The following is a 19,858-nucleotide window of genomic DNA, read 5'->3' as shown; positions in this document are numbered from 1 at the left end:
GGTCTTAATATTGAGAGGGACTTGAGGATGTGGGTTCCCCCCATTGGCAACTTATTGTCCCCTCTGAGGGTGGGGCCCAGTGGTCCAGTGGTGTCCCGTGGTCATGTGGGAGGAACGTTGTGGGAGGTCCACTGTGTCCCATGGTCTTGTGGAAGGAATGTTGTGGTAGGACCACTGTGTCCAGTCATCATGTGAGAGGAACGTTGTGGGAGGTCCACTGTGTCCCGTGGTCATGTGGGAGGAACGTTGGGCTCCAGATGCCACATCCCCTTCTCTGGGTGATCCCCCCTGGCTTGTGAACACATACCCCCCATCTCCAGTTCAGTTGTGTCCCCGTAGGGCTTGGGGATTTCTGTGTCACTTGGGATTTGGGGCTGTGGAAGCCCCCACCCACTTGTTCTTCCTGAGAATGTGCCAGACTGCGTGGAGACACTGTCCGCACAGCTGGTAGACCCCAGAACCCTGTTTCCCAGAGTGGGTGCCCATCGGTGGAGGGAGTCCGTGATGTAGGGAGTCTGGAAACCCACAGCATCTACCTCTTGAGGAGCCGTGCCTTAGGATATCTGTGCTTCTAGGAAATCCTGCAGCGAAGCTAACTATCAAACAGGGTCCAGACTCCTCGGAAGCCTTTGTTTAGAACCCCTGCTGCCAACCGTCCACCGGGAACACGTTAACGAAAGTCTCACCCCTGAGAGCCCTCGAGAACCCGAGAGCTTGGACCCCTGGCGTGGATCTCGCCAGCATGCCTGACCTTCATGGCCAGGCTGGTAGAGGCAGCTCAGCCTCTCCACTGCCCCAAGGCCCCCTCATCCATGATGCCTTGCTGCCTACCCGGTCAGAGCTGATCCCTCCCTCCTGGCTGGTCTGCGACGCCCTGGATGGAAATCACTGGCGTGAACTCCTCCCGCCATGTTGTATTAACGTTGTCAGTGCCTTTCTCTCTTGTGTCCCCCTGGATCTCAGGGGCCCCGTCATTTATCTTTGTGGACCCCAGGCCCGCACACAGGAAGGGACACCAGCCCCAGTCCCCCAACTCTAGACGTCCCAGAAAAACCTAAAGTAGGAGCACGTTCAACCTCCGGCTTCTGTCGCTTGCTCTCTCCTACAGGCATAGACAGGAACTGCAAATTACGTAACCGTCAGCCTGACATCCTTGGGTCTTTGCCCAAATGTCGCCTCAAAGAAGCCTTCCCTGACCACCCCTGGGTTCAAATCACACACGCGAATCCGTCTCCCTCTTCTCCCTGGTGGGGTTCTCTCGGGGCACACCCTTACCAACGCGTCGTGTGTTTGTGTGTGTTGTTCTCGCTTTTTACTGTCGGTCTGCCCCGGAGAACCCAAGTCCCACATTTCTGTTTGCAGGGGTGTTTGTGTTCCGTTTGCTGCTCCGTCCCCCGAACCTGGCACGGAAACAGCGGTGGATTTGTGAAGGAATAAACGTAATTCTAGCCGACACGGAGCACTGCGTTTCCATGTGTGGTCACCTCACAGCATCTAACACTCGGACAGCCCCACGGGGACGGGCCTCATTAGCCTCATTTCCATCCACGGCCTGGAGAGCAAGAGACATTTGCAAGGGGCAGACGGGGCAGGAGGGCGTGTGCTGACAGGCCCGTGGGGGTCCCTGCGCTGGAGAGGGAGGGCCCTGAGGCCGGAAGGGGAGACAGGAGATGATTCAGAGCTGCCAGGCCGTGTGGCCTCACCTGTAGGCCTAAAGTGGCAGCCTAGGGCCGCGACACCCCAACACGTCCCGGGAGGTGCGGGGGGGTGTGACTGGTCAGTTCTGCTGACGCCTGCTAAGTTGTCGTTCTCGTCTGTTGGAGCAGAGGCAAGGCCATCCTTCCTGTGGCCCCAGTGGCAGGGCACTCAGACAAGGCCACGTCCCTGCAGCCCTTGGACTTAGGTGACCCCAGGTCACAGCAATGCTTTACTCCCCTCTCGCCCTCGGTATTTCTGATTCTCTAGCTTTCACGGAGATCCGCGTGTGGTCGTTGACTTGTGTCCTGTGCGTGCTGTCCTCCTTCTGGGGACACCACAGCAGGGAGGCCTCTGAAGCTCATGGGGGAGGGCAAGGCGACAGTGCATTGAGTTCTAAACCGGGGGTTGGGGGTGGTGGGGTCCTGTGCCCATAGGAGAACTTGGAGAATGGTTGCGGTGGTGGGGCGGGCAGTGGCTCCTGGTGAGAGACTCTTCCCACGGCTCAGGTGAGCGGCATGTGGTGACTGTGGGGACAGTGTGTGAAAGTATTCACCAGCAGTGCTCAGTGGTGGGTGGAGGTGGGCACGGGAACCTCATGGCTTCCTAGGACGTGCGCCCCGCCTCACGCCAGCCCTGGGGACAGGTCCCTTGCTGTCGTTGGGCTGTTCTCTCCACCTGAAACTACACACCGGGGCAAGCTATGCGGAGAGGTCACGAACGGGAAGAGGTTGGCGCCCCTGACCCTACCCCTTCCGCAGGGAAGGTGCCGTGAAACGGGGCACGTGTGGGGAGCACCGGGGACAGGAGGAAGGGGGCGGACGTTGAGAGACTGAGGTGCTTGGTGATTGGCTGGCTGTGGGAGCGATGGAGAATCAGGGTCGAGTCCCAGGATCCCGGCTTAAATAACCGGTGAACCGGTGCCATTTGCTGGCATGGGGTTGCCCCTGGCAGGAGACGACGTTCAGTGAAACGTGGACGGGCAGGTCCCTGCAGGATTTCCAAGTGGAAATGTATGACGGTAGTCACATGTGCAGCGCGGAGAGAGGAGCGTATCTGTGACCGCTGAGGCAGATGGTATCTGTGGACAGTTGTTAACCATCGGGTAACAACGAGATCTGTGGGTTGCATTGAGTTGGCTTAGGAAAGAGTATAGAATCAAGAGACAAGCCTACAGGACCCCCTGAGGTAAGGGGCGGGTTCAGGAGGAAAAGTAGGGAAGGAAATCAAGATGGGGAGCCAGACAAGTGCTAGAAAGATCCAGGGAGGGTACCGACCAAAAAGGCATCTGGAGGCAGTGTTGTAAGGAGGGCTAACCAGAGATCAAGTGAAATGATGGTTAAACACAGCCCTTTAGATTTTGCATGACCTGGTGACTTTGGCTGCCCTGCTCCAGCGGAAAGGTGGGGATAGAGGCCAGGTTGGGATCGAGAGGTACAGACACAGAGGTGGTGGGTGTAGAAGTAGGGCTGTGAAGAGGCGCAGCAGGGGTGTCCCGCAAAACATTCACCACCCCACCCTCCTCTCTGATCATCCCACAAGGCCCAGGCCAAGCCTCCTCCATGCAGCCCTCCTTCTTTCACCTGTGATGGCCAACCTCTTCCTTCCCACTCTGCCCGTACATTTACTCTTTAACTGTACCCTTCAGTGTTTAGTCTGCATTTCCTTACTCTGTTTATTTTTATGGTTGACTATTGCTGTCATTAGTTGGGACGTACGTTTCCTCTTCCCGACCACAGTGTCTCTGAGTCACGGACCTCTCTTCTCTTCCATCTCCCCCATGGTATCCATCACTGCTTTCCATGGTGTATATGAGATACGAAACAAATGGCTGGCTGATTTCTGGTGAATGGGTACAAGGCCCCTTGACTCTTCAAGGGGACCTGGAGTAAATACCGATTATTCCCAGATGACTTAAACCTTACTTGATTCTGTCGGTGGTCAAAGCCATTGGCTGTCAAGGTGAGAGCCATCTTTGCAAATCCGCCTCAGCTCTAGAATCTGGCACGCAGCCAACCTGCGGCCTGCCTTCTCAGTCTTCCAGTGCTGCCAGCCAGTTTCACACTGGGAGTGACCCAGCTCAAGGGTTCAAGCTGTATCCCCTAAACTCATTCGTCGCCCTTGGTGCATCGTCACAGCCTAAAGCGCTGCCATTCACTCTGCAGGTCAGGGTTGATCCAGCGAGGTCATCACCTAACCAGTGGACCCTGCCCACCATCTTGCCAGCAGTAGTAGATAAGTCGGAGTTACTCCAGTGGTCCCCCTTATGTAAGATCGCTGAAAACCATGTCTTCATTGTCGTGTGCCTGCCTGACTTTTGTCTTTGAAATCTGCAAATGTGTCCATTTTATGACTATTGAGAACTCAGATATGCCTGTGGTTGCTGAGGTAGTTGTTTACAAGGGATACCGTAGCGCTCTCGAGTGCTCTCTTTCCTTCCATCAGCAGCCGTCCACAGTAGATGGAAGTCATGTATGGTTCTTTTCCACGTGCATCTGCGCTCTCGAGAATGCTACTGTCGGGGGACTGGGAAATGCATTTCTCTGTCCAAATCACTGCCGGCAGCTGTTTTTATCATGTAGGGAAATTCCTAGGCTTTGGCCGAAGCGAGATTGTTAAGAGGCGCCCCCAACGTATCATCAAACCTTCTGAGATGCCTAAGACACTATGGAGTCCTGGCCAGGGAGCATTTCCAGGCCACGTGATTCCAGGGAGGGACTGCTGGGTGTGAGGTCTAGCAACTGGCCTCTTTGTTCCTGAGATCCTAAGGGCGGCTGGAATGAGTCGGTGATGGTCTGACCCCCTGTTCCTCTTCCCACAGATCCTAACTGGGCCAGTTTGAACCTGGGAGCCCTCATGTGCATCGAGTGCTCGGGGATCCACCGGAACCTAGGCACCCACCTTTCTCGAGTCCGGTCTCTGGACCTCGACGACTGGCCCATCGAGCTCATCAAGGTGATGTCATCCATTGGGAATGAGTTGGCCAACAGCGTCTGGGAGGAGAGTAGCCAGGGGCGGACGAAGCCCTCGCTGGACTCCACAAGGTAGGGGACGTGGGAAGGTGTATGGCGCAGGGGCATTCCGCCAACAGTTAGACAACTGGAAATGACCTTACTGCTTACCGACAGGCTCAACATGGATGGCCCTGGCAACCTGTAGGAATAGTGAGGAGCCCGCACAGAAATGTCTGTGTTTAAAATTGGTGTTCAGCAGACATGGATAATTCAGACTCCTTAATTTTTTATGTTTGTTTTTACACCTTGGGGATTCCTCTCTCCCTCTTAGAAATGTATTAAGCTTCCGACCTTATGAATATATCACTTTAATTAATACATTTCTAATAGGTGTAAGCTGTGCTGTTAACACTAATTACGAATTTTTGATTCTTTAATGTTGTTATTCTTATATGTTTGATAAGCATCTGCTCAGTTGGTTTCCCTCGCCCCTCCTACACACACACACACCCACAATAAGTGAGTTTATAGTAACAAAATATATTTTATTTTCCTAAAATATATTTCTAACACTTTTAATCAGCCAAGTTCGGCATAACGTATGGTGAGTCCTCATTAATGTTAATTGTTACGCAGTGTAAAAAACGCATTTATTTTGAGCCCATTTATTTTCTCATTTTTCATTTACAGCTATTATAAACCGTTTTTGAGTACACATACATATTTAATGTACCTAAGAGGTGATAAAATGGCATGTCTTCCGAGAAAGCCTGCTTCATCGAGGAGAGTGGGTCATTCCATCTCGGCGGGCGGCTGCCCCCAGGAGGAGGCGTCCAGGGTCACGTCTCCACCTCTGACGGAGGGGCAAGGGGCTCGCTTTCCGCTCTGGCCTCTCGGGTGTGTGAAAAGAGGGACGGAGAGAAGGGGTCTCCCATCATTAGCACTTTTTAAAGCCCTATGGCTTGTTTTGCTGGGGATGAGACCGTGTGCAAGTGCCCATGGCGGTCTGCGGTGGTGCCCCACTTGAGGCGTGAGAAGGCGGTTTCTGCCGCTGAGCAACCATAATGCGCGCAGCGTCGGTGGACTTTGTTTTACGAACGCTGAAAAATGAATTTGTGGTGCCACCTTCGGTTCACTTTAGAGAATGAAGCTAGTGTGTTATTAACCTGCTCTTCACGTCAAGCGTCCTGTGGGGAGGGGGGCGAAGGGAGCAAGAAGCACCCAAAGCGTATTTGTCTGGCGTTGCCTCAGTTGGCTGGGTGAGCTGCTCATGGGTGAACTCCACCACGCAGTGCCTACGGGGACAGCTTAACTACAAACTGAAGAACCAGTACCCTTTTCTGAATTTTTTATCTTGACCTGTTTAACGCTAACATAGAAATTAGCAGGCCATCGAGTAGGAGCATTCTTAAAAGGCAAATTTATGTATTATTAATATCTATTTTTTCACAGATATGGTTTCCTTGGGGGATAGTTAGGTCTAAAAGCGAAATATGATTGGAAATCAGATTGAGCTTAATGTAGGAGTGCAGAGAACATTGAGATAAGTTGGAAAAAAAAATTAATCATGCATTTTATTGTTTGTGTGTAAAAGGAGCAGATATGTTATTTGTAATACCCTGAATTGGAAAAGTTTGTTTTTCTAAATCTATCATAATTAGCTACTGTTTAGAGTGTTCAAAGATACGGGTTGATACTTTTAACTGATAAGTGTTTTATATTAATTTCATCTTCATTCATAAGTGAAGGTTGTGTGCGTACAGAAACTTGATTGTTCTAATTTGTATATTTGAGTTAAGTTCTTGAGTGCATAACTTTCTCTTCTCTCCAGCATTGTACACATCCCATGTTTATATTTTGGACATGTTTTATAGTCTTCCTTTCTCACATACGAAGTGACTGCAGCAAAATCCCACCTTTTCTTGGATCCCATTCGCTGTTGGCTAAGAGCCGCTGAGTTTCAGCCCTCTCTCTAAGGCTGTGGTGATGGTGATGTTGCAACGTGGTGTTTCCAAAGGGAGCTTTGGAATGTCTAAGAGGATGAACAGCTTTGAGAATTGAATGTCTCTTCGTGCCTTTAGTAATTCTCCCAGGGAGTTTTGTTTTTAATTTATATTCAGCTGTTACTCAGTGAGCGCTTTCTCGTAGAAAAGAAGCGATAAATGATGATTTCGCACCTACAGTGATTTGTGAATGTTCCAGGGGGCCAGCTGAGGGTTCCAGGACTCAGGAGAATTCACAGTATGGAGGGATTCCTATAGCCGGTGTGTCCCAGGGAAGTTTCACTGGAGAAATGGCACCTGAACTGGACTTTCAAATGTGCGGTGACGTCCAGGCCTGGGAGGGTGGGGTGTGTGGGGGAATGAGCATGGCCTGGGCAAAGTCAGGGCCTGTGGGGGAGTACAGAAACTGGGGAGTCACCACCCATGGAGCTGGGCCACCAGGTAAATGAGGAGGAGGGGGGATGTTGGGGCCAAAGCAGAGCAAAGACTGGGGAGAGCCTTTGAGCTGGGGTGTATTATAACAGCACCTCCGGAGTGGCCAGAGGGTGAGGGTTTAGGGGTTCACGTGTGATCCACCTGATCCAAGAGTGCTAAAGGCAGCTAGCAACGTTGTTGGACAGGATGGAGAAGAGGCAGGGAGGCCAGCTGGAAGGCTGTGGTCCCGGCGGGTTATACCTAGAAAGGCGTAGATATACACCGTCAAAAACAAAGAAACAGCTCTGCATTAGTGGTGCACCAATAATTCAAACCCTCACCATCTTCACTGCCTCGTGCAGTTTCCTCACATAGAAAGGAAAAACGCAAAGTTGGGGCTAGAATCTCCGCGTGGAATTCGGTCTGTGAAAGGAGAGTGGGTATGGAGCCTGGATCCCGCTGTCCCGGGACAAGGAAACATGCCCCCCACCCCCCCACCCCCCCGCTGACGCCCACCACCTGTGGTCTCTGCAGAGACCGTGATCGTGATCGTTAGTCCAAACAGCAGGGGGGGAGGGGGGAGGTCTTCTAACCTGGCCCTAAGGTAATTTCTAAAAAGAAATACTTCAGTAAATTTTTATTCCTATCCAAGGATAGGCCAAGTGCCACGGATCCAGCTTTGGATCTCTTTGGAAAAGAGAATCTTCGGAATTCTTTGGAAAAGGGCCCAGCTGCGTTCCCAAGCAGCCCCGTCCATTCCGTCTTGTTCAGAAGATTCATTCTGACAGTGGAATATAATTAGAAATGGGCCGTTCTTCCCCAAACACACACGGCGCGCACGCACACACACAGTTAGGACCGTGGGGAAGTAGAATACAGCCCATCTTTCTGCAGAGAAACAACCGGTTCCCCGAAACCACCTCGTACTGGCGTCACCCAGGCCTGCGGGTGAGGTAGGAAAACAGGCGCCTTTGACCAGCTGGCTGGCCTTCTGCTCGCTGTCCCTGCACCCCTGATGAGGGCAGCTTCGGACGGCTCGTAATTGGTTCCAGGGATTCTCAGCCGCCCTGAGAACTGCCGTTCAAGCTGGAGCAGCGTTGTGATCAATCGAAGCTGACGGCGGTGAAGCGGTATTGACTTCCCCTTCCTAAACCGGGGAATCATTAGTCAAGAAAAGCATCTTTTAATTACTCCCAGGAAGAGAAAAAAAAAAATCTTTTTGGACGGATTCTGCAACAACTGCCATTTTTTCCCAGTGCATTCGATATTAAATTTATTGTCTCAGGAGGGGAGAGGATGCCCTTCATCCCCCCCCCCTCGGTAATGGAGGTTTAATTCAGAGAAAGGAGCAGGGTAGAGGATATTGATGCCACGACAATTAACTACATCTGGGGTGGAATCAGAATTCCCCTCTCTAATTGCTATTGATATCATTTAAGCACACACTTAAAATATTGATTTTAAGTGCAGATGCTGAAGTAGGAGAGCGGCGGTGACAGTGGATGGAATTTACTAGATTTTAGGGGCGTAAGGAGGGGCAGCGGCAGGCTGTCTTTGGGGCGAGGACTCCGGGACGCTTGGCGTGCGAGTTGCGTATCGCACCATACGCTGTGTTGTTGTGTGCGGTCGGGGTGTGGGGCCTACGGCAGCCAGGCAGGACTCTGGTCCCAGTGTTAGCACGCACGTTGTGACCATAGGGCAAAGTCAGGGAGCTCTTTGGTGACCCTTTCAAATCAAGGAATCGTAGGCTCGGAGGCAGAGACATCAAGTGCACGTTTCTCGAGTGAATGAACAAACGAGCAAACGAGCGCATGGGGCAAAGCAGGAACGGGTCCGCTTGGAACTCACGTGTCCAGTGCTCTTGCTGACCTGAGCGTCGAAATTCCTCGCGCGTTCGTGGAGGAAATTGGGGCTCCCATGTTCGCCAGCACGCGGCGAAGGCGTCCGTCCCTGCAGACCTCTGACATCTTCCCCTCCCCGGCCACGCGGTGGCTACTCTGCCTCACTGTGGTGTGTCCTTCTTCTCTATTCCTATTCCCCGTTCCACTTTGGAAGCTTTCCGGGTTGACTGCAGTGACAGCAGTTTCCTAGCAGGGCCCAGCGGAGCCCTCTGGGACGTGTTCCTCGCGGCCGAAGCTGGACTCTGCCCGGCTGCCCGGTTTGTCTTCCCGACTCCCGTCTTAGGGTCTCAGCATCGAGGCATCTGGCCCGCGAGGGTGTGCAGGGACCGGTAGCCGTTTGCATCTCGGGGCAGGTAGCCTATTTACACGGTGGTCTGAGAGCCAGCCGATCCGGTCTCGGCAATCAGAGGAGCCTGGACGTGTGTTTTCGGTGCTATAAAGAGCCCTTGGGAGAAGCTTGAACCCCAACTGAAATCCCCCTTCCTTCTGATCCCACTTGGAAGGGAGCCGCGTCGCTGATTTAGTAGACACTCTTCTGCCTCTTTGAGCCTTCTTTTTCCTTCTGTCATTGTCACCTGCATGCCTCAACTCCCCTCTTGTCTTTAACCTATAAAAAGATGCCACCTTCGGGAGGAAGATTTGGGGCCGGACGTCAGAAATCTGCGTGGGAGAGACCGGCCGCACACTTGCAGACGGACCAAGTCTGCCCAGTGACACGAGTTCCGGTCCTTTTTGATTTGGGAACACGACTTTCATCTTATTTATGCACACGGAGATATTGATAAAGGGGAAATGTATCCAAACTGAAAATAATTGGATCCCCACCGCTAACTCTGAGATATTAAAAGCAGTACCACTTGGCCACGTCTTTGTCTCGTTAGGTTTGATCATAAGATCACAATGTAGTAATCTCGAGCTCAAATTTCTGGCATAAAGATGCACTGTTCCAAATGTGGCCTCAGGGAACACGAGTCCCCGCACAGCCCCAGGATTATCTCATCTTATTATTTTTCAACAGTTCTTGGCCCGCCGAGGTCAGTGTTTTGTCTCTTTTGAGTGTTCCTCTATGCTTGCCACCTTTTCCTATTTTCTTTCTTTAAAAAAAAAAAAAATGGGCAGGGGGAGGAATGGGGGGGAAAAAAAGGACTCTGCCGTGATGACCAGAACCCATCTGTACTTGGGTGGCATCTGCTCCCCACATGTCACTTCCCTCATTAACAAGCAATTGAATTAATTAAATGCTACTCAGAACACGCATAACAAGCTACCGGCAGTGTCCAAATTAGCACTGATAATCAAGGATGATTTCCTTTATTATCCTGCTAAGTGGTGCACAGACTCTGATCTCCCTGTCTGCCCTCATCTATTTACATACCCCCAGCTTCTGCCTTTGGAAGCGGAGGTTATCTTACCTAGTTAATTTGCCACGATCACCAAGCATGGCGGATTGATGCCCTGCCCCCGCCGCCACCGCCACCGCGCGGCCCCCTCCCCGCCTGCCCTCCCCCAACCCCAGCCTTTGTATCTCAGGCTCACTGATAAATTAAAGGCCACCCCTGTGGTCTCTCAAGTGAGTAATAGAGGCAGAAATTTCATTTTGCAACTGGCTGATTTAATGATCCAAAGGGTAATTAATGGCCTGATTATCTTAATGTTAAATATGTCCGGCAGCAATTACTGTGACCTCCCGCTTGTCAAGGTCCGGGCTGTGCTCTTCCTTCAATTAAGTTCTCTGGGGCTTAATGGTATGAATAAACTCCTCTGATTCTATCATCCCGGACGGACGCAGAGGGTTCAGGGAGCTGGGGGCTCGTTTGGAGTTTTAATCAGCCTGTCTCCTACTCCGGCGATCAGAGTTAACAATTAGAGCAAGGACAGCTTAACTTTCTTCTTCCCCGTGCCCAGCGCACCACCACCACCCCCCAACACCACAACGCACGCACTTTTGGGTTATTTTATTTTATTTATTTTGCCTTATTTATTTCAGCGCTCTCAGGGAGAATCCTGTTTGTGGAGGAAGACGTTGCATTGCATGAGGCTCGTCTCTTCCGATATAAATTATCATGTGAGCGCTGTGGTTTTGCTGTTTGACAGGCTTAATTAATTGGCAGGAGCCCCCGAAAATGACAGTGCCACTAATTGCAACTCAGAGTGAATTTCTGTCATCGTGGTGCGCCTGTCAGCGGGCATGCCCTGGCCCCAGCCGTCAGAGCGGCCGGCCCTCCCCGTCCAGGCGGGGACAGTATCCCCAGCGAGCGAGGACACAGGCACGCCGTCCGCGTGCAGGGGCGACGTTTACTGCCAATAAAGTTTATGTGGCCACAGCTCTGCAAACCCAACAGCTGCTTGGGGACCTCGGATTTTACTTCAGATATTTTAGCGACGTCCCCCTAACAGGCCGGCTTGGATTCGGACTCCGAGCACCATAACTCACTTCGCACCCCTCCAAGACTGGACGGCCCTCATTAGCACGTTGCTAAATAATGCTTGAGTTTACCCGAGCTTTCCCCAGATCAGAAATATTCCACCATAAATATTAAGCCAATTAGGAAAACGTACAAATGAGAAGTGCTTTAACACTGCCTCAAACATAAATACCTATAGATTACAGTTGACAACAGATACAGCAGTTCATCCAGTAATCCGCGGTCGGGGAGCGTGGCGGGAATGTGCACTTGGTGGCAGCGGTCTCCGATGAAGGTATCGTTAAGGGACCAGCTCCAACTGTAAGAAAGGGGAATCGAAGAAGATTCTCCTTACGGCTAAGTGAAACGGGATCTGCCTTTCGCGCGATAAGTGTACCTTACGTTTGCCTTTGAACCAGGTGGACGAGAGACTGCTCTTGGCGTCTTATGGCCGCCTGCTGCACGTGATCCCCGGCTATTTCTTTGATCCTGCGGGAAACCAAATGTGTCCTGGGAGCCGGTTTTGCTCCCAGGGAGCTGTCTCGAGCTGAAAATCCCTATCGTGTACTCCCTGAAATGTAGCAGTGGAGACAGTTAAGGGGTTTTTTTGTTTCTAGGAAATGTCATTACCACTGCCACATGAAAATGCAAACCCAGCAGCCTCTAGGTGTCCTGGGCACGCCTGAGCCTCTGTCCATTTGTGAGCGGATATAAGGGAATGGGATGTTAAGGTTAGCCTTTCGGGGTGTGAAGTACAGACCATAGAAGACATTCTAAACGTGGGCCTGGAAATACTTTCTAAAACAGTTGCCTCTGCCTGGGTCCCTGCAACAGCAGAGCGTTTTCCGAAGGGTCTTTTCTTTCCGTGTCGTTTTGATTATTTTGCACCGGCAACTTTCTGGCCCCTGAGGAACCTTTCTGCTTCGCGGCGCTGTGCGCTTTCCCTTAGCACGGAGCCATCCTGTGACACAGGACGATCCCCGTTTTCCAAGTTGAGGAAAACGCGGAGTTACTTACCACCTCGAATCATCTGTGCAGGGTCGCACGCAGGACTTCGGGAAAGATCTCTTGAATTCACGATCTGACCACTGGCACCTGCTCGTGGTCCCTTCTTGCGACTCCTGTCTTTGCTGTCTCAGCCTCGCGTGGCCAAATCCGGCGGCCGGTTGTCGCATCTAGAGATACTGGTGTCCCCTTCCTCTCTTCCCCTGGGCCCGGCTCACAGTCTTAAACTAGCGTGGTGTTTCCGTGTGTATGTGTTACTCATGTAAAGGTGTAATACGTGATACTCTAACTGCCATTTATCTCCACTCCTGAAGTCCAGTGGCCTTGCTTACGTAACTTAGGTATAAAAAAGCATCATCCACTTTAGTTTTTTGCATTCATGTGGCAGACATGATCTCTTAAGTCATGCAGCCATGATTGTAAAGTCTTAATTCTCTGCAGTTGGTGCTAATCCCAAGAGCTTCTACAGAAAACAGGGCTGAGAGCTCTAAATATCTGAATCAGCCACCATAGATGTGTGGTCTGAGCCCTGCCTTTTCACGTAACTACATCCTCTCCCTGCCCGAACCTCCCTCTGTTCATGCCCCTGCCCCAGTGTTGCCTGTTGAAACGTTTGGCTTGTATTTAAAGAAACAAACAAACATGGGGCGCCTGGGTGGCTCAGTCGGTTGAGCGTCCGACTTCGGCTCAGGTCGCAATCTCACAGTTCATGAGTTCGAGCCCCACGTCGGGCTCTGTGCTGACAGCTCAGAGCCTGGAGCCTGCTTCACATTCTGTGTCTCCCTCTCTCTCTGCCCCTTCCCTGCTCATGCTGTGTCTCTCTCTGTCTCAAAAATAAGTAAACATTAAAAAAAATAAAATAAGCAAACAAACAAACCGCAATCCTGTTTGTTATCTGCATGATGAAATGCACAGGCAGGCCGGAAGATTTCTGGTTTGGGTTCCGTGACCGGCACCTTCTGAGATTTTTGATTGAAGACAAAACAAGAAGGCACGTTCTCATTTCTAAAATGAAACTCATCATTATTTCCACCCACTTGGTCATGTACATTTAATGCTCAAAGAAAACAATATTTATGAAGTCTCCTAGGTTCCATTTTATCTGGAAGACAGAATCAGCTTTATACCTGGGTCCTACGGGCTGATGGAGACAAGTGGCCCATGCCCTCTCGGGTGCTGGCAAGGGTCTGCTGATGTAGAAGATACGGTTCATGTTTATTTTGCTTTATGTCTATAGAGCGGTTTATTGTAGCATCAATATCACCCAGAGGTGCACGTCTTTGGACCCTACCCCACACCTACCCAATCAGTATCCCTGGGGTAGGGCCCAGCGATGTGCTTTCACTCTCTAGGAGATTCTTATGCACATTAAAATTTGAGAAGCATCGGTCTACACCTCCACCAAGCAGCATAAGTAGATATCCACAACCCTGCCTGGAGTCCACTCCCTGTCTTAGCCCAAGTGCCTGGAATTCATTCCTTACATCTTGAGACCCAAGTGTCTACCCTTTTTCTTTACCAGATGCTTGTCTGCCCTAGCATATCCAGTATGCCAACCCAGCAGATGCTACTACCCAGGGAGAAGATCTCTGTGTCTGGCCCCAGTACAAGAGGATTATACACTATGATCAAATGTCATTTTCCCCAGAAATGCAAGGTTGGTTCAACACACAGAAATCAGTCGAGGTAGGGGCACCTGGGTAGCTCAGTCGGCTAAGCGTCCGACTCTTTATTTCAGCTCAGGTCACGATCGCACGGTTCATGGGACAGAGCCCCACAGTGCAGAGCCTGCTTGGGATTCTCTCTCTCCCCCTGCGCCTGCCCTGCTTACGCTTTCTCTCCTCTCCAAGTAAATAAATAAACTTAAAAAAAAAAATCAATGGATGTAACACACTACATTAATAGAATAAAGGACACAAAGTACATGATCATCTCAAGAAATTCAGAAAATAAATCCAACAAAATTCAGTACCCTATCATGATATAAACACTCAGCAAACTGGGAATAAAAAGGAACTTCCTCAGCCTGCATCTGTGAGAAGCCCACACCTAACATCCTGCTTAATGATAGTGTCCTGAAGGCTTTCCCCCTAGGATCAGGAAGAAGGCAAGGATGTCTGCTGTCTCAACTTCTGTTCAACATTGTGCTAGACGTTCAACCCAGGGAATTAGGCCAGAAAAAGAAACCAAAGACATCCGGATCATAAAGGAAGAAGTAAAACTACTTCTCTTTGCAGATGACATGATCTTGTATGTAGGAAATCTAAAGGAATCTACAGTGAATTATTAGAGCTAGTAAGTGAGTTCGGCAAGAGTGAAAAGTACAGAATCAACGTACAAAACTCAATTGTAATTCTGTACACTTACAATGAAAATCCAAAATAAAATTAAGAATAAAATTTCACTTATAGCATCAAAAAGAATAATATAGTTAGAATAAGTTAGCCTGTGTACTGACAATTTAAAGAGATCATTGAAAGAGATTAAAGAAGACCTAAGTAATTGACAAGATATCCCATGTTCATGGACTAGAAGACTTAATATTCTTAAGATATCAATACTCCTCAAATTGATACATAGATTCAACTCAAAATCTCTGCTTTTTTTTTTTTTTTTAAGAAATGGACAAGCTGATTGTATAGCATATATAGAAATACAAGAGACCCCCAGACAGGCAAAACACTCTTGAAAAAGATAACAAAGTTGGAGGACACACACACCACAATTTCAAAATTTACTACAAAACTAATCTAAGGCTGTGTGATATTGGGCTGAGCATAGACATACAGATCAACAGAACAGAGCTGACTGTTTTGAGATAACCCATACGTCTGTGATCAATTGATTTTTAACAAAGGTGCCAAGAACATTCAATGGAAAGAAACAGCCTTGACAACTGATTATCCACACGCAAAAGAATGAAGTTAGACCTCTGTCTCGTGCCATCTACCAAAAAAATTAGCTCCAAATGAATCAAAGACTTAAAACTGAAACTATAAAACTTTCAGAAGACATGGATAAATCTTTGTGACCGTGGATTTGGCAGTGGTTTCCTAGATACAACACCTCTAGTACAAGCAAAAGAAGGAAAAATAGATTGGACTTCATTGAACTTAAAAGTCTCAAGCTTCAAAGGACAATATCAAGCAAGTGAAAAGACGACACGCAGAATGGGTGATGATATTTAAAAACCGTATATCTAATAAGGTCTAGTATCCAGATCATATAAACAATGTTTACAACTCAACCATAAGAAGACAACCCAATTTTTAAATGTGCAAAAGACTCTGAAGAGACATTTCTCTAAGCAGGATAGACAAATAGCCAGTAAACTCATGAAAAGATGCCAGACATCCTCACTTCCTAGGGAAATGGCAATCAAACCCATACTGAGATACACTTTACACCCACGAAGGATGACCTTACTCAAGAAGATGGACAGTGGTGGGTGTTGGCAAGGATGCAGAGAAATTGGAACACTCATACACTGTCGGTGGGAACAGTCAATGGCACAGTGCCTTGGAAAATAGCCTGGCAGTTTCTCAAAAAGTTAAACAGAAGAGTTACCATGTGACCAAGCAGTTCTTCTCCTAGGTGCGTACCTAAGAGAAATGAACACATGTCCATACAAAAATTCGTACATGTGTGTTCGTAGAAGCGTTATTCATAATAGCCAAAAAGTGAAAACACCAAAGGTCGTTCAACAAAATATGGCCTGTCTAGACAATGGAATGTTATTCAGGCATAAAAAGGAATAAAAGACCTTACGTGCTACAACTTGGGTGAACCTTGAAAACATCGTGTTTGGTGAAAGGAGCCAGAGACCAGAGGCCACACATTAAATGATTCTGTTTATACGGGACCGCCAGAACGGGCCGATCCATGGAGACAGAAGGTAGATTCGTGCTTATGGGGGCGCTGGGTGAGGCAGGGCAATGAGCTACAGGGAGTGACTTCATTTGGGGGATACTGAAAAGGACCCGTATGTCCATGGTGGCGATGGCAGTATAACTTTGTAAATACACTAAAAAACCACCGGATTATACACATTTAAAGGATGAATTTGATGGCATTGTAAATTATGTCAATGGAAACAAAAAGATGAGAAGGAATTTCGCAGGAGAAAGGCGGAGCAGGACATTCCACAAAGACTGTGGGCCAAGGTGCAGAACTACGTGTGGGGGAAAGGTTGGCCCGGTCGGTACATCGGCCCCTCGTTTGGCACGGGGGGCCCGTGGAGGAGTCTGTCTGGTGCAGTGCTCTGAGCAGTGGTCATACTTCAGCCGGAACCTGTGCCCATGGAAAGATAGTCCAGAGGTGAGTGAGACCAGGTTGAAGAAGGCGGTGCCTCACGTCCAGGTGCACGAGTGAGCCGGAATCTGGGATCATCCCTGCCAGGGCTCCAGGGGAGCCTCGAGAGGCCAGGCCCGGCCCGGCCATTGCGTCACAGAACCCACACGACAAACCGACATCATTCTCCGTCATGATAGACGAGGAGCTGGCCTGAGTGCAGGAGCCGAAATCTGGCCCAGGTCCCGCTGGTGGCAGGACCCTTCCTGGGAGGCGGAGTCAGACCAAAAGGACCCAGGAGGGTCCTGCCGTATGCACCGGTACCCAAACTGAATGTGGGTGCTGGGATAGGCAGGCATACACAGTGCTGACTAGTTTTCTTCCTTGGGCTGTAGGACAATGGCTGAGGCCATTAACGGACTAGCAGAGCAAACAAGGTAACTTCAGTCACGAGATCCCGACCGATCAATTTCGTGTCAGTAAAGGTAAAGCTGAGGAGGTGGTGGTTAAGCCAGGGACGGGGCCCAGCCAGGCCTGTCCTGTCGTGGCTTTGGAGCAGGATCTCTGGGCTCCCGGGGCCACACCCTCCAAAAGCAGCAGAACAGAGCCCTGATTTCTCCCGAGAAATTGCTTGTGGTCCCAGAGAGTGGGAATGGCAGTGGCAACACCATTAAATCTTCAAATACTGAAATTGTCATTTGTAACCGATACTAAATTTCACCAACCTGGGGGTCCAGAAGACGAATGTTACCTGAAGTACACGTCACTCCGTCTTAGGGACTCGCTCCTATAAAAAGCATCCCTAATGCTGATGATCTGATACAAATGACCGTGGAGAACAAATACATAATCATGGTAACTTACCCGTGACTTTCTCCTCAAGGACCTCCAAGTGCTGCCCTGTATGTTTTCACATGGGTCCTCACGATCTCAATGAAATTGGAAGATACCTGCTTAAAATCAGAGAAGAGGAAAAAACTGGGGCGCCTGGGTGGCTCAGTCGGTTAAACGTCTGCCTTCAGCTCGGGTCATGATCTCACGGTTTGTGGGTTCGAGCCCCGTGTCAGGCTCTGTGCTGACAGCTCAGAGCCTGGAGCCTGCTTTGGATTCTGTCTGTCTCTCTCTCTCTCTCTCTCTCTCTCTCTCTCTCTCTGTCTTACCCTCCCCTGCTCACACTCTCTCTGTCTCTCTCTCTCTCTCTCAAAAATAAACATTAAAAAAATTAAAATCAGAGAAAAGGATCCCCCCCCCCCGCCATGTGCGCAAAACGACTTATCTGTAATCTGATCCAGCCTTGGAGCAGGACTAGCTCACGGACTTGACATCTGGAGGCCCCGTAAGAGAAGTCTACCGCATGGCTTGTGAGCGTGGAATGCTGTCAACAGCCGACCACAGCCTCGGGCCATGCCTTCCCACTGCTCCAGTGGTTTTCAGGCCAGGAAACATTTGGAATTGACCATGGGGCAGGGTGTAAGGCTGGGGGGCTGGGATGCTAAAGTCCGAACAGGAGGAATTGCTTTACCCACAGTGACTGTAGCCCCTGTGCTGAGGAGAACGAGGAAGAGCCAGCCACAAAGTAAATCCGCACTGCTCAGAAGGAGCTGAAGCAGCCCTCCCCTGCAGACCTTTGGGGTTCTTTCCAAGCCCTCCAACAGAGGGCTCCAGGAAGCCATCCCCCTTCCCCGGAGATTTCTCCTCCGTGGGGGCAGTGGACGAACTGACAGAGACGAACACGTTTTCGTTCTAGAAGGCCAAACTGCACCTTTCTAAATGCATTAAGTGAAATGAGTGTAATCACGTGATGATACTCCATAAAGTTCCAGAGAAGCCATAGTAGGTGAACAGTAAAAAGGAAGCGGCCACCAAAAAGCCCCAGGGTGTATCCGTCCAATGGAAGATTCCACATGCACAATAGAGTGAATGTCTGTTCTTGGAGAAGGAGACATGGCAGAGTCGTGTGCCCCAGCTACGTACAGTTGTGTAGAGTGCAGACTCATTTAAAAGCTCAGAAGACAGTTTAGGCAGGTGTAAGGCATAGAGCATCCTAAGACTTGTGTACGAAGCAGTGTTTCTGGGACAATAGGCGGTAAAAATGGAATCCAGATTCCATCGAGGGGGCTCTAATCTCGTGGGAACGGCAGACCCCATGCAGCTAGAGTAACACGAGACCAGCAAGCATGCTGACCAACCACAGCACAAATACAGATCAATGTACAGTTGCTGAAATTTGTAATAACAAGCAGACTTTGCCCCGGGAAAATAGGTGGGATGTTATATCACTCTCTGTCACAGGTAACCTTACAGTTAAAAAAAAAATTACTTGTGATTTAAAAGTTCTCGTGCCCTCGCCGCAGTCCTGTCTGCGACAGTTTTGTTTTTTGACGACCACATTTCATCTTGAGGGTTTTTTTTTAATCCCCCCTCCCCCCTCCGGGATCGACCCTGTTTTCCAAAGTGCAACAAAAGCCGCTGGCAATGCCATGTAGGGAGCTGGCATCGGAGGATGATTTCGCCACCTGTCCCGGAGGCGACGGCTCCTCCCATAGGGAGTGAGGACGCCCCTTCCTGGACCCACTTATAACAGCCGAGCACCCTGTCCAGATGGAGTAAATGCCAAGGGGGTCCATATCTCTGCGAGCAGGAAGGTGGTGGTGAGGGCCTGAAACGGAATCATGGTGACACTGAGGAGACCGTTTTCAAGATGGCAAGGCACCAAGTGCTAAGGAGCAGTGAGGAGAAACGTGCAGGAGTCGAAGGGCCGGGATGTCCTGTGAAGGAAAGAAGATTCAAAATGCCCGGTCAGGGGCACCTGGGTAGCTCAGCCGGTGAAGCGTCCAGCTAGCTCTTGATCTCAGCTCCGGTCTTGATCTCAGAATCACGAGTTCGAGCCCTGCGCTGGGCTCGGAGCTGGTCGTGAAGCTACTAAAAATAAATAATGAAATAAAATGCCACCCAGCCGGGCTCACGTGTTTGGTGATGACCGTGGATGTGCGGTCATATATAAAGGCCAGTGCTGCTTACGCGGTCATTGGGCTTACAAGAGTCTTCCCCCGGAAAGATCCTGTGGCCCAAAGCAAGGTTACTTCCAGGGTGGGCTTCATCCCCTCCCCCACACACAGACCGTGGCCTCTGGCATCTCACCTCTCAAGTTCAGCACACCGAAGGCATCAAGGTCAGAAATAAACCGAACA

The 19,858-nt window shown here is 50.0% G+C and overlaps 1 protein-coding gene across 2 annotated transcripts in view; it reads left to right on the top strand.

The window, feature by feature from the left end:
- AGAP1 (ArfGAP with GTPase domain, ankyrin repeat and PH domain 1) overlaps positions 1 to 19,858 on the top strand; it is a 549,698-nt gene that overhangs the window by 481,694 nt on the left and 48,146 nt on the right. For both annotated transcript variants that reach the window (XM_047085687.1, XM_047085686.1), the window contains one exon: positions 4,517 to 4,739. In XM_047085687.1, the coding sequence (XP_046941643.1) occupies positions 4,517 to 4,739 (223 nt within the window). The remainder of the gene's footprint in view (positions 1 to 4,516; positions 4,740 to 19,858) is intronic.

This window comes from Lynx rufus, unplaced genomic scaffold (assembly GCF_022079265.1).
Source record: "Lynx rufus isolate CCGP_SWC_20201006 ecotype Redwood Valley unplaced genomic scaffold, mLynRuf1.p SCAF_2, whole genome shotgun sequence".
NCBI classification, from domain to species: domain Eukaryota; kingdom Metazoa; phylum Chordata; class Mammalia; order Carnivora; family Felidae; genus Lynx; species Lynx rufus.
The sequence above is the reverse complement of the archived record's forward strand: the minus strand, read 5'-3'. Positions and strand labels throughout refer to the sequence as shown.